This window comes from Lissotriton helveticus, chromosome 6 (genome assembly GCF_964261635.1).
Source record: "Lissotriton helveticus chromosome 6, aLisHel1.1, whole genome shotgun sequence".
Lineage (NCBI taxonomy): Eukaryota > Metazoa > Chordata > Amphibia > Caudata > Salamandridae > Lissotriton > Lissotriton helveticus.
Genome location: NC_136067.1, coordinates 1,381,174,017 through 1,381,189,622, shown reverse-complemented (window position 1 = coordinate 1,381,189,622; position 15,606 = coordinate 1,381,174,017). Strand labels below are relative to the sequence as shown.

Below are 15,606 nucleotides of genomic sequence, written 5' to 3'. Positions count from 1 at the left end.
GTTGCCTTGAGTGGCTCCAAAAATCTAGAGTAACGCAGCACAGATCGCTCTGTTGCGTTACTCTGCCCTGGGAAGGCATTCCATAAACACTGCGCGGGTGTTCCAGTGTGACTCTCATAGTTTTTGATGCATTCTCACATTTACAGAAACTTGTAAACCTGGGAATACACCCAAAAAATAAGCTTCCCCTGGAGAGGCGGAATAAGGAGAAAAAGCTTTAATTCTTCTTGTTACTTCCTCTTTCTGAGTGTGCTGCATTCTGCAGCACACATAGATAGAGGAATATGTCTTTCAGGATTGTTTTTGACTTGCGCTGCGCCACTTTTCATAAATATATCCCCCAGTATGTTGATTGACTTACACCCCTCTACAGCGTGGTGACCAAGAACCATTCTGTAAAGATGAAGCTGAAGCAGGAAATTATGATTCAGGATTTATTCAAGAGAAGAGAGCCGTCCAGCCTGAGGGAAGGACACAGCAGCTGCAACTGCCAAACAGGGAACACTGGGGAGGAATCATCAGCACATAGAACTACTAGAGATGACATCACGTAGAATGCTGACAGTGCAGATCACCACACATTCCCAACCTTACTATTAGAGAGACACACTCATTGATGAACTAGATGCTGTCTGTACAACATTTGTTTCATATACAATCCAGTCTTTTAAAAAGTAACAATGCAAGCTGAAATATAGATGACAGGGAAACCTCCATAGCCCCTTCAGACCATAAAGCCAACCGTATACTTCCACCCAGGCCAATTAGGTAGTGATTATAATTTTGTGTCACATATACATTGATCTTTCAGACAAAAAATGTTATGTGACAGTGGATGACAAAGTTATACAGTAGGCTTGAGTAAATTATACATTATGTGTGGCTTAATGCGATGCATTCTGTGGCAGTATTATTGAAATACTTTATGGACAAATAATTCACCCCTTATTACCAGTGTCATATCTGAATACAGTAATCAGTAATTGAAAGGTAACCAGTCAACCTTTGCAAAGAGTCAGTCAGTGTATGGGCTATTGTTTTTTTCCTGTTTGTCTTTTATTAACATTTGATCTTTAAGCTAGTAAACTGCAAACAATTTTTTGTAAAATCTTCAAATTATGCAACAGACTGTGGATGTAGTAAATTCATAATTAAAAGGAAAACGCAGCAGCTTCAGAATTGCAATATTTACAGTGACCCCGATTAAGTAGTAGGCCGAATTTAGTCCATTGTTACAGCTTTACTATAATGCAAATCAACGCAAAAAGTGTTGTCTTTCTATGACAGCCAGCTATGATCAAATGGAAGTGTCCTGAAGCTCGTTGCGCTGCTGTTACACCATCTTTGTGCCCTTTGACTTAGCTTGCTGATGCTATGATATTAACATAAATTCCACCCTGAGTATAGATGTCAAGTAAATTATGATGTTGCTAAAACCATGCACACGGGAATTTTGTATGTATAAACATGAGAATCTTCATTTTCTGCTAACTTTCACATTAAAAATGGCTTCTTATATACCCAATTATTTATCACATTACTTTACTGTAAATTCAAACCAGGAGAAATTAAGATTTTAAATGTGTAATGTTTACTAGGTCAACTGTAGTGCTCTACAATCTGGAATCTAAAACAGGGCCTAAGCAGTGAACACTGTACACAAATTATTATAAATAATACATTAATCTATTAATTCCATCTGCTGTCTTATCAATCAGTAAGCACATTCCTCTGGTTCTGAATTTGGTTCATTCTGTCCCCGTGTTAGAGTATTTCCCGCCTTCATTTGTTTCTTTTGGACTTTTTGTCTTCAATCTTTCGCAGGAAGAGTATTCCAATTTCTGTCACTTCGTCACCTTTAAGTCTGTCTTGGATGAACCTTACGTCTGCTGGCAAATGGATCTGGAAAGGAAAAATGGGACAATCATTCATTATCGGTATAGGAATTGAGATTTTGTGGTAAATAGTCATTGATTTTTTTGTTCAGTATATGAATGTTTTGATTTGTTACCAATTTTCTGAAGTATGTTTACCCTCAAGGGTGTAGAGGAGCAGTTTACAATACAAATGCACGTTTATGTCAAAACAGCAATTAAGATGGTGTTCAATTAAATAATAGTCAAAAGTTGTCCACATAGTATTAAAAATAGGCCCGAAAAGGTCAGTTCTATCATTTCTTTTCATTTTTAAACTTTATTCGGTTATCAGATAAAAACAACCATAAAAGTACAGATAAGTCATTACATTTCAAATATCCATAAAATCACAGTGAGTTAGACAAAAGTAAAATATGCTCATCTTATTTCATTAGGTGATCGATTTTCGAAATCTAAAAACAAATTTAAAATATACAGACAGGGATGCAACGGTTAATATATTGTCTAATCTTTGAAGTGCTCAGAAAGCAGGACTACATTGATTACATTCCATAATCTTCAATAAAGGCACAACCCATCTTCTCCTAGGGTTTGTGTAAAATCTACAGAAAAAAAGAATATGAATGTCTGACTGCTCAGACAAGTCATCACAAGGGCACTTAATAAGTTGTTTACACCAAGTATTCATAATGTGGAAGCTCAGGGATCTAAATAACAAATTTAACCTGAAACGCGTTAATAAAAACCTTTCCAAATCACTCATTCTTAATCTGATATATGGTTGCATATGGTCTGAGGTCATTATTAATTGATGTGTGACCACATTTTTTTTTACTTTTCTGTGTTATGTCTGAGGTCGCCCAAATACCTCATGCATATACCTTTGAGGATTTTTCTAGGGACATTGCTCATACTTATGGGATCATCATAATATTCCCAGTGGCCTATGTGTAGCAGAAACGTCATTACATAGCTTAGCCATCCCACCATACCACCATTCTCTAGCCTCATTACGTCCCTTAAAACAGAACGATTAAAGGCACACTCGGTGGTCCAGACCCTGTGCCACAGAAGAACCGGAGCAACCTTAATGATATCTACTAGATAAGGCTCCCCTAGCTCAGCGTGGCAAACATATGTAGAAACACTATCTGGGACTGCTAAGAGAAATTTCATAAAAGTGTTTTCCACCACCTGCAATGGTTTCGCGTTAACGTATCCCCATACTCCTGTGCCATATGTGGCAACTGCCACACAAGTCGCTCTATACACGGTTAAAAGCTCCACAATTGGTTTTTGCCCATCCTTCTACTAAAAGTTTTCAGAGCCATTATAGATTTACAAAACAATAGTCTCCTAATCTGTATTGCACCGTTCCATAGGCCAGATTGGTCAAATAATACACCGAGGTATCGGAAAGTTGGGGTATGGTCAAGTGGTCTTGAATCAATATATATTGTTTTTTCCTTCTTATGTTACCTACAGCCATAAGTCATACTAAAAGTTTTAGTACAATTGATTCTCAGGTCAGGTTAATCATAAATTCTGTGAAAGTGTTAACCATCTTTTGCATGGCCAGTGGAGTCCTGACCATCAGTACCGCGTCATCAGCGTATAAAAGCGCTGGAATGGACCTATAGCCCACCAGCGGCATGTCCCTACACTCCTGTAGCAGTATTCTTTCTATATCATTAATTTAAATTGTAAAAAGAAAAGGAGCGAGGACGCAGCCTTGCCGCACTCCTCTTGCGATGGTAAAGGAATCAGTACACTCTCCATTTTTCCCGTACCTAACACGAGCCATAGCCCCCGAATAAAGTCCCTGAGAAAATTAATTATGTTTTTCTCTACCCCTAGTTTCTGAAGAATCAGCCATAATTTAGTGTGGGTGACGCTGTCAAAAGCTGACGTTAAGTCAACGAAAGTTAAAAACATGCGACCACCCTTGGCTTTAGCATATTTTTCTAGAGCAATGTGCAAATTAAGGCATTGATCGATGGTGCCGAGGCCTTTCCTAAAGCCGTATTGAAGATCGCTGATTATTGAGTGCTCATCAGCCCAAGTTTGTAATCTGTTTAAAATCATTCGGCCAAAAATCTTAATGGTGGAGTCCAACAGTTATATGGGGCAGTAACATTGGCAGCTTGATCTTTCACCCTTTTAAAAAATTGGCACAATTATTGACTCACACCATGAGGGTAGCAGGCCATTAGAGCAGGATGCATTAAAAAGTTGGGTAAGCAGCGGGCCCCAAAGTTCCATGTTATTCTTGTAAAGGTCATCCGGGACCCATCATTGATGTGTGTGGCAATAATCCTAACATTTTTAAGAACTACAAGATCACCTGCATTTTCATCCAGACAAGCTTCAATACTAAAATTACATATCTTTACTAATTTGACCAAAAAATCCTCGGGAACCACTTTGCTCCACTTTATGGTATAACCGTTCTGCCTGCTCAGGGCAATATTTCATACATGCTGGGTTAGGGCACATTTCTTGGGCCGATCATTGCCCAGATGTGAGATCTCCAGACTTAAGGGAAAATGGTCCCTTAGAGTATTATCTAGGGTTTTAAACACACAAACCTCTCCCCCATATCTGACTGAGATCAGTACAAAATCTATTATTGAGTATGCACCTCTGCCATTGAACGTGGGGCAAAATGGGACATCACTGCGACAGATTTTGTTTGCAAAAACCATATCACAAGTAAAAATTATCTTGTTTAGATAGTCCTCACAGATGGTATGTTCAAAATGACTTAAGTTGGTCTCATTATCCAGCATTAAGCCACATGTGCCTTTTTCCCCACGTTTACACAAGGAGCCATTAAAGTCCCCGCCCCAGATGACACAGACTGCTTTAGCTCTCCCACCCAGCAAACTTTTAATGTGTCTGCCCAGGGTTTTTAGCGTTTCTTCAACAGCCTCCACCAATATATTGTTATAAAAATTTACAATAATCATGTGAGAGTCTTTATCGATGTGTATCCTGATTATGTGGTAATACCTGTTATTAAAGACCATCTCGATCTTATGGCATTTAAACAGGTTCGACACACAGGTACACTGTCCCCCTTTAGCCCTGCCGTGTAATGAACTAATTGCCGGTAAATGGAAGGTTTTGAATCCGCATAAATGTAGAGCCTCAATAGACAATGTCACTTGCAGGCTGACTATATCGTACTCATTCACCAGATTTACCCAGTTGCAATTAGACATTTTTGCTTTTAAGCCTGCAATGTTCCAGAACATTATAGCCCATGTACCCATTTTGTTCGGGATATCTGCTATGGCAATGGGTCCAGGGGTTTCTAGTTCGTCTACTGTCAGTATGTTCACATCATTACCACTGTCCATCAATACACCTACGCATTCACTATTGATTTCCCCTGAGTTTATTCCTTCTTCCGCCCAACTACAATGTACTCCTTCGGTTACTTTCCCCTGAGACATTCTTACATTCGCAGCAGGAGTGGCCGAGTTAGCAGTATGATGGATAAAACCCAGTCAATCCACCCCCTCCAATCCTTGAAGCATATCGAAGCGGTTAAACATGGGAATGCAAAACTCATTTCTGCGTGCAGTGATGGACCCTCTTAGCTGCGTCCCTTTGATATTAAGCGGAGCGAGAGACAGGGCAAAAAATGAGGATGGATAAAAATAGCTCAGGTCAAGGCTTTGGATACCGCCATCGCCTCTTTGATCTTGCCAACCACAAATGTGCCTAACCACCCGTCTATCTCTAAAATTTACAATGATACAATCGCCTGTTGACTCTTTTACTCTATGGCCTATCCAACTCACCCTTCCCACAAATAAAATTTCTGCGTGGATATTACCTGGGAGTGGTCTATTATTGTTCAGCCAAAAGGTGACCTTATTTTTTAGTTCGCTGTGGGTTTCTACTTTACCGGTATGATTCTCGGGCACCCCTATCAGTATCGTCATATAAGGAGCTGAATCAGGCGGTAAGTCAATACGTGGGTGGATACATTTTTGTTTGTCACCGCTTATGTTTCCCTTTTCTATATATGTAGTTTTCCCATCCCGCTCCAATGTCACAAAGTCCTTTCCAGCCTCCCCCCCCGCCCCCAGTCTCTTTTGTTCCTTCCCCTATGGTAGGCTTTGCCCTTTTGGCCTTTTTACTGTTCTCATTGCTATTCTCATTTTGTGACCTATTAGATGTTAAAGGGACTGGTTCAGATGTGGTTTTATTGGTCAGATGACCTATTCTAGTTTGTGATACAGGGCCATGGTTCTGCATGCTAACAGCAAGGTTTTCCAATATATGTGAGTTAGCTGTGGCTATCTGTTCTAACTTCCCCAATTTCTCCGTTAATACTTTTATTCTTTCAAGTAGAGGTAACATTAAAGATTTCATTATCTGCTCTACTTGTTCCATAAAGCCTTCAGGAATTTGTGATGATAAGGACGGTAGCTGAAGTGGCTGTATGGTAAGAGTATTTGGGGCTGGAGTTGACAATCGTGAAGGGGTGCTATTTAGTAATGGCTGAATAGATATTACTGGGGTCCCCCCTTTTTTTAGATGTTTTAATTACTTTGGGGCATCTACCCTTCTGCAGTCCTCCCCCGCGCTTCCTTTTACCAGTTGGTGCTGGTCCTGATAATTGTTTTTTAGACTTTAAGTTGGTTAAGGCATTGGGGGTGCTCGTTTCTGCAGGGCTATTTTCGGCTTGTGATGTGCTTTCTTTAGATGTATTTAACGAAGCACAAACAACAGACCCAATACTCACTTCCACCAGGATGTCGCCATTAGATATCTGAGTACATGGCTGTTCTGGTGTGATGGCTGACATGATGGGACCCAATGATGATCACTTAGAGTATAAGTGTTCTAACGATAAGCGCCTTTCGGTGAGGGCAATTTCATGCTCCAAAACTACTGCAGCTCTTGTTATAAATTGGTCCAAGGTCCCAGTGACGGTCCCCCCGATAGGACCTAGCGCCGCCTTCCTCTCCTTCCCCGAATGTAACGCCATTCTTCCTAGATATTATAATGCTTTATCTTACCCAAGTTAATTAACAGCTGATAAAGATAGTGAAGGTAATACAACTAATTCACAGTACAAACAACAGTCCAAACGCAATGAGTAAACAGTCTTACTTTAGCGCCAAATGTTAGAGGGGTGGCCCAGCCCAGTCTCCGTTCGTCTACGACGGGCTCAGATGGGCCCGCACTTGGCCCGGGCTTCGCCCGGCGCGCGTCCCGCGAAGCGTGGGCCGTGAGGAGTTATATGGCGGTGTGGGCGGTGTGGACGTAGCAGCACAGGTGTGCTGGCAGCAAAGGCTCCTGGTAAATGCGGTCCCTGGAGGCAGCCAAACAGCCCGAGGTCACAGTTCCTACTCCTTCGAGCGGCTCACGTGAAGCGGGGGCTGCGAGGAGTTATATGGCGGTGTGGACGTAGCAGCACAGGTGTGCTGGCAGCAAAGGCTCCTGGTAAATGCGGTCCCTGGAGGCAGCCAAACAGCCCGAAGTCACAGTTCCTACTCCTTCGAGCGGCAGTCCTATCAGATATTACCCTACCCTCACTTTCCACTGCCCAGAAAAGTGACCTACATCGGCCACTTACACTGGAGGAGGCCCTGAATGACCTGAAAGCCGATAAAACATCTAGTCCAGGTGGCTTTCTCACTGCATACTATCGCAAGTTCAGAGAATCACTCATTCCTTGCTTATTGGACTTATATGGAAAAGCTAAAGCTAAGGGAAGGTTCCCTGCGAAGCTTGATCTTGCTATGATCGTAGTCATTCATAAAACAGGACACCCACTGGATCAATGCTTTTCAAACTGGCCCATTTCTCTGATTAATGCAGAACTCGAAATCTTCGCTAAAGCGCTGGCCCATTGATTCCTTAAAGTGTTTCCCTCTCTTATACACATGTATCAATATGGCTTTATGCTTCTCTGCAGCACACATCACTGCATCAGAAGTCTTTAGGTCACCCCTATTAATGTGGCTTTACACCTGACTGCTGCATGAGCCACTGCATTCAACATTTTTAGATCGCCCTATTTAATCTGGGAGACATGAGGGGCCTGTGTGCCCTTCTCCTTGTAGACTTTAAAAAGGCATTTGATTCGATGGACTGGTCCTACTTGGATAAAGTCCTGTAATGGATCGGTTTTGGTCCCTGTTTACGCTGATACATTGGTCTCCTGTATTTTCCCCCTCTGCCCAAGTGCGTGTCAATGGGACACACCTTCTGACTCAATCCTGATCTGCAGAGTCACCAGGCAAGGGTGCCCTCTTTCACTTCTTCTATTTGCGTGGCCATATTCCTCTTGCCTGGCTGATCAAATGTGACGTGCAGATACAGGGCTGGTGTTGGGGGAAGGGGAGGAGAAGATATAATAGCGCTATATGCTGATGATGTCCTGTTATACTTACCTGACCTACAGGTTCACCCACTTCCACTATCCCTAAAACACTCGCGTCCCCGCAAAGAACCCTGCCACCTCTCAGAGGAAGAAATCATTGCGCTCCTCCAGACCTACAAACCCACCCCTGGCACGCTTATCCCGCCAGACCTCACGGAAAAAGAAGTGGCTGACCTCATTAGCTACGAGTCCGCCTTGACAACCCGATGCCCCTCAATCCTGAGGGAAGAACACCCTATCTGCTCGGTGGCAACCAACCCCAACAAATCTGCCACCCTCCGGGTCAGTGGGGTGGTCAATAGCAACCTAGCTAGAGTCCCCATCTCTGCATCTACCGCTGACACTCACTCCTACCCTTCCTTAACCGGCCTCCTAATAAACTGCCGATCAGCAGTAAAGCATGCATCTGATGTCGCCGACCTCATCCTGAGACATAAATCGGACTTAGCGATCTTGACGGAATCTTGGCTCAAGGAATCCTCTTCGCCCTACCTAGACCTCTTAGTCCCACACTATTACAACAATGTAAGGATGGACAGGCACTCAAAGAAAAAAGGGGGTGGCATTGCCTGCATCTACCAATCTAACCTCCTGGTTACGGAACTGCCGGTAGTCCCTACAGACTCTATATCCGACATTCTCGATGACCTGGCACCACTGAAATGAAAGAACCCAGATCAAGGACAGGAATCCCTGGTTCAGCGGATACCTCAACAAGGAGAGGAGATCCCTTCGACAGACTGAACGAAACTGGAAACAACACCCATCAGCAGCCCATCTAAAACTTCTCCTCCAGGCCAGAAATGCTTATAACAAGAAAATACTTATCTCTAAAAATGAATTCTTCAAAACCGAACTCGAGAGTGCCAAAACTGACCTCGCAAGCTATTCGACTTGGTCAGACACCAATCCAACAAACTAGCGAAAACCTCCAAGGAAACACCCAAACCCCTAATATCAAGCGAGGAATTTTCTTCCTTCTTCTGCAACAAAATCTCTGCCCTAGGAAATGAACTTAAATCCGCAACTCGCCACCAAAATCAAAATCTACCAGATCCACCTCCTCTTCACGGGCTATCTTTCCAAACCTCACCCAAAAATCTAGCGCACTGGTCCAACTTTAAATTCTAAGACGAACACTCTATCCCAAAAATTCTGGCCTCCTTAAACCCGAAAAACCACTTCAATGATCCTCTCCCCTCTAACTGTCTAGCAGCCGCCTCGCAGGCTATCATTCCCTCCTGGACCTCAATAATCAACGCCTCCCTCCAACAGGGCTCAATTCCTGACTCACTCAAGGCTGGCCAAGTTGTCGCTATACTAAAAGAACTACCTTGGCCCATGCTTCTGCTGAGAATTACAGACCCATATCCAACATCCCACTCCTTGATAAGGTTCTAGGAAAATGTGTACAACAGCAGTTGAACCTACACCTTAATAACTTCCACCTGCTAGATGACTTCAAATCCGGTTTCAAACCTGGACACAGCACGGAAACCACCCTCCTCCACATCATGGATGACACCCTCGAAGCCCTCAATCAAGGCAAAACCTGTCTCCTAATCCTAGACCTATCTTCTGCCTTTGATACGGTTAACCATGAAATCCTCCTTGAACGACTCAAACTCAGGATGGGGTTAGATGGCACTGTTCTTGAATGGTTTAGATCCTTCCTCAAAAACCGATCTCAGAGAGTCCTCATCAACGGTAATCTTTCCGCCCCCTCTCCGGCCACGGTTGGAGTCCCACAAGGATGAACCCTCTCCCCTACCCTCTTCAATCTTTACCCCGAACCACTCACCGAGGTATTACGTTACGCCAATATCTCCTACCTTATGTACGCAGACGATACACAGATCTATATCAATATCTCCTCCCCTGAGGACATTCGCTCTCTGAATGAGGCACTAAAGCTGACAGTCCATTGGCTCACCGTCAACCAGCTTAAACTCAACGCAAATAAAACTGATTTTCCCCTAATCTCCCCATGCAAAACCAACCCGGACATCCAGGAATGGATCAAGAGCGTCACAGCACTAAATTGCCCTTCCACCATTGTTGACTCTGCGAAATCCCTTGGAATAACCCTTGACAGCAGCCTGAACATGCACGGCCATATAAACTCGATGGCCAAGATGGCCAGGTTCCACCTAAGCTACCTAAGAAACCTAAAACCCTTCCTTGAGGTTTCTGACCTCAAAACGGCAATCTAGTAATTTCCAGACTAGAATATGGATGCGCCACTCTTGCAGGGCTACCCAAGAACTCCCTGGCACCACTGAAAGGCTGCCTCAACACCGCTGCCAAACTCCCAACTGACTCAAACCGACTCAAAGAAATTTGACCACATTTCTCCCCACCTCAAAACTCTGAACTGGCTTTCCCTAGAGGCCAGAATCCAATTCAAACTGACCTGCATTACTCACAAAGCTCTCTACTCCTATTCCCCTGGTTTTCTTGCCCATAAACATGTGATATCAGGAGGAGCCAGAAACTCGTGATCAGCCAAAGACCTATTGCTGCAACTAGCCCGCTTCTGCAAGAAAAAAACCTACAATCGGGCCTTCCCTGGGGCCACTTCAAGAATCTCGAACTCCCTCCCACCCGCCATTAGAAGACTTTCGTACTTGGCACACTTTAAAAAGGAAACCAAAACCTTATTAATGGGCAAATACTTCATCTAATGACTACATCGCAATCACCGTAGTGACTTGTTTCCACCCTCCACCTTGACATAATCCACTGCTCTGCGAAGGATACCTAATACTGCACTCCTGGGCATCTCACCCAAGAGTTGAGACGGCAGGCCTTCTTTCATAAGTTTCTTCCTATTGTTATCTTTTTATCCTGCTTGTAGCCAGGACCTTAAACGGCGTGCTTTTCTTGTAAAATGTATAATGTATCCCCCATCTTACCTTAAACTGCGTGCTTTTCTTGTATAATGTATCCCTCATTTTACCAAACTGCTCCCTCCCTTCCTAACGCTTTGTATACCACCCTCAAACCTGTAAAGCGCTCCGATACCCTCACGGGTCTGGTTTGCGCTCTATAAAACCTTAAAGTAAATAAATAAATAGAGACAGCAGACCTTGAAGGCGCTACGTTGAGTAATTTGGAGCCAATGTAACTTCCTCAAGAGGGGAGTGACATGGTGCTTGGTACCTGGGTTGCTGAAAAATCAAGCACACAGCTTGGTTCTGTACCAGCTGCAAATGTTTGGATAAATATAGGGGGATGCCAAGATACAACGAGCTGGCATAGTCAACATAGGACATAACCATGGCAAGAATCATCTGAGTCAAAGCTTCCTGGGTGAGGAATCGACTGATCTTTTTTATTTTCCTCAGTTGGAAGAAGCAGGTGGATATCACTGACACAATTTGGGATTTCATGGTAGATGTCATGGATAATTGTTACCCTGAGGCTTTTAGCCGAGTTGGAGGGGGAGGGGGGTTGACCTAATTCCTTGGGCCAAAAATGAGGACCCCAGGGGTTTTTAGGTCTCGCGACCTATCAATGCGCCTGCGCATTGAGCGGAGCGAGAATTCAAGTGCTCAAAATACTCGTGAAACCAAGGTTTTTTTCCTGCGGTTTTCTTCGAGTTCACGTGGCCACAGGCACGCACTTTTGGGCCATAAACTTTCACGGCCATCTGTTCCCCAGCTCCAGCACCTCCCCTCTCTCTCCCCGCACACAGCCTTACTTGGATTTCTCCTCCCCCTCCCCAGCCATCTTCCCCCAGGCCGTGTTCCCTCCCACCTTTCCTCCTCCTCTGTCCCTTCTTTCATTCACAACTTGTTTACTATAGGAAGTACATAGAATCACTCCCCCGCATTAGCGATAAACCGGTGACGTCACCAGCGGATAATGTAACACGCGCATAGCGTTCCTAGACCAACTACGACCTGGTTCATATTGTGCATAATTGTTATGCGTGTTCGTGACGGCTCAGCTCATGTAATATCGAGCGCATCCATAATGCCCGAATGCAAATCCGACGCTGACCGAGTACCCTCGTGCGTTGAGGATCATGATTCTGTGAATCATTAGCGGCAGGCGGTGCAATCTTAACACAATGCAGTCGTTAATGTGAGACTGCAAACAAGAATTTACCGACAAGACAAGAGCACAGCAGTGACAGCGCAGCCCTGAGGGGAGCACGTGCCAACACGCACATCTCTGGCTCACGCGACGGCGGTGAACAGTGTCGGTCCAGCAGGTCCGGGAGGGAGCATTACAATGTAAAGAGGCTCCTCGGGCAGGATGTGAGGCTGAACTCACCATCAATGTTCACCCAGCCACCCACTCGCATCACTAGTCTCAGAAACCACTCAGCCGCCTTTGGTGGTAAATGAGATAGCGCTCCTCTGAGTGGCGCCGGCTTTAGGGTCATGGCGCTACATATCTGGGGGCCGCACATCTCTGGCTCATCCGACGGCGGTGAACAGTGTCGGTTCAGCAGGTCCGGGAGGGAGCATTACAATGTAAAGAGGCTCCTCGGGCAGGATGTGAGGCTGAACTCACCATCAATGTTCACCCGGCCACCCACTCGTATCACTAGTCTCAGAAACCACTCAGCCGCCTTTGGTGGTAAATGAGATAGCGCTCTGAGTGGCGCCAGCTTTAGGGTCATGGCGCTACATATCTGGGGGCCTTGGTTATAACAATAGCGAATACACAACAAGCATTTGCAATGCAACCGGCGCCGCAATTACGCGAGATTGAGCTATTGGCATTGTGAATGATAATGCCTTTTATGTTTGTTTTCATTTTTAAAACATGACTAAAAGGCTTTGTCAGTTCCAATGCCAATAGCGTAAACTCGTTTTTTTTTGCCGCAAAATTTGACCCAAATGCTGAACCCGATATTGTGTGACTTTCCACTTGCCATGATTGTCTAAATATTTGTAAAGTTGTCAAAGCACCTACTTAGAGATAAACATGTTCTAACTTTCGGTTTTGTATGAATGTGGTCTTTTCCGTGCAAACCAACATTATTTTTGATAAGATAATTGCTTTGCTTTGAATCGCTGATGTCTAAAAACGTGAAAAGAGGAGAACAATGTTTTTCTTTTCTGAATAGTCTGTGGACTACAGTAACTTTTTGTTATTTTCTTGGGTTTGTAATGCCAGTAGAGCAGTATGTCTAACCCACGAAAGAAGAGACTGTGATCAGGGTAATCCTAAAAATACAGTAAACTTTGAGCAAGATTCCTAATACTCATAAATGGTTTAAAGTAGGTGTCTTAATTCTGTATGATAGAATGAGGCCCTGTCTGTGTGTGGTGTGAATCCTGTAGTGTTTGTAGCTTCATAAGCTCACAGGCTTTCTCTCCTTTTGTCATACCCCACAGCCATCTGTTGCTTTGCGATCGGCCTCAGGCCGGCATTTCTCCTCCCCTAATTATTCACTGCATGGCCGGCCGGCACATCAAAGGCTGCTGCTCCCCATGCGTCTCGTCACCCTTCCTCCCTTGTTGTTCTTTGTCTGCTGGTTTATTTTGTAGACCGTAGTTTTGAGTAAGTACTATGCAAGCAGCTTGAAACACCACGCACCATTCCCTCTTAGTTCCCGAGTTTGCACGGCAACACTTTGACTTAAAATGTAACTCCACTGAGCCGCTTTCAATACTAATGTAAAGGAGTAGCAGAGGTGAACTCCACTAACACAATTCATGGCAGTGTGCCTTTATTTATTTATTAAAGGTGCAGCTTTCACTTTGAGCTTGCATTTCTTTGTTCTGAATCAGCGCCACTTTCATGCCCCCTGATTAGTTAATTAAATACTATTATTTTTGTGTTTTCGTTCATTACAGAAAATTAAAATAATCACCTGGCTATAGTATGAATGCAGCTCATTACAAGGAGAGCCCGGGGGCTTAATTTTGTGACACAGAGTTTATCATGATTATATTGTACACTACTCCGGTGTGGTGGGACTGGCTGACTCACTCCATTGTGGTTATGAAGATGAGCATCCAGATGCCCTGTGCATAGGAACAGCTGCCTGTTCGTTTTCACTACACCCTGGCACCGGCTAACTCTCTCTTTATACCCTCCCAACTCCTTTTTTTTCCGCCTTCATCGCTATCGTATCCCTTCAACTCCGATCTTAGCACATACACATTCCAAAAGATCAGGCCCTCCCTCCCACTCGCTGGCTCCCCCTGTAGGGCATGGCTGGTTATCAGCAGCTCTGGTGCATCTTCAGGTACCCGAAATCGAAATGTATAATCCTATTCATGGCAGACTCTGTACTAGAATCAGCTGCCTAACCAGTGATGTGGTTTTATGTCTTCTAACATTGTGACGCATTCGCCTCATCTCCCGCGTTCATTTTTTCCAAAGAGAGCCAGTCACTTTCTTTCTCTGGTTTCAGCTCGATTTTCTTCTACATACGGGATGCTCCATTTCCTTCTCCATCATGGGTGTAGGATGACCATTGCCAGGCACTATTATTAATTGATATGTACAATGCTGCAGGGGAGATTGTTCTATGACCTTCATACCCCCTCACCCTTACCCTCACCCTCACACCCCCTCACTCACCCTCTCTCACCCTCACATATACTCACTCACCCTCACCCTCACCCCCTCACCCTCACACCACCACACCCCCTCACTCACCCACACACCCTCACTCACCCTCACACACCCCACTCTCACACACCCTCACCCTCCCTCACCCTTACCCTCACCCCCCCACCCTCACACACCCTCACTCACCCTCACACACAATCTCACCCCCTCAGCACCACCACATTATCACTCAGCACCACCACATTATCACTCAGCACCACCACAGCACCACTCAGCACCACCACAGCACCACTCAGCAGCACCACCACAGCATCACTCAGCAGCGCCACCACAGCATCACTCAGCAGCGCCACTCAGCACCACCACATTATCACTCAATCATTATCACTCAGAACCACCACAGCACCACTCAGCACCACCACAGCACCACTTAGCACCACCAGAGCACCACCACAGCACCACTCAGCATCACCACAGCACCACTCAGCACCACCACAGCACCCCTCAGCGCCACCCCAGCATCAATCTGCGCAATCATTCAACAACAACTGGTTTAAATATGTTCTCTCAATGTTTCAAGCTTTATTACAAATGTCACAAAAAGATGTTAATATTTCACTTCTGTTCTTGGATTTTCGTCACAATAAAATACACTGAACATAATCTTCACAAAAGTTATTTACAAAAGTTTAAGCTATTGCCATTATAAATTAAAATCACTTTTATTTAAGTATTAATTATTTAAAACAATTAAAAGCCATTGTAATTTGTAATATCAATACA

General features: G+C 44.3%; 1 protein-coding gene across 1 annotated transcript in view; it reads right to left on the bottom strand.

Annotated features, from left to right (window-relative positions):
• Positions 1–420: 420 nt before the first annotated feature.
• TRAPPC3L (trafficking protein particle complex subunit 3L) overlaps positions 421–15,606 on the bottom strand; it is a 503,087-nt gene continuing 487,901 nt past the window's right edge. Inside the window, exon 6 of the mRNA XM_078649158.1 lies at positions 421–1,902. Coding sequence (XP_078505284.1) covers positions 1,783–1,902 — 120 coding nt within the window. The 3' untranslated portion in view covers positions 421–1,782. The remainder of the gene's footprint in view (positions 1,903–15,606) is intronic.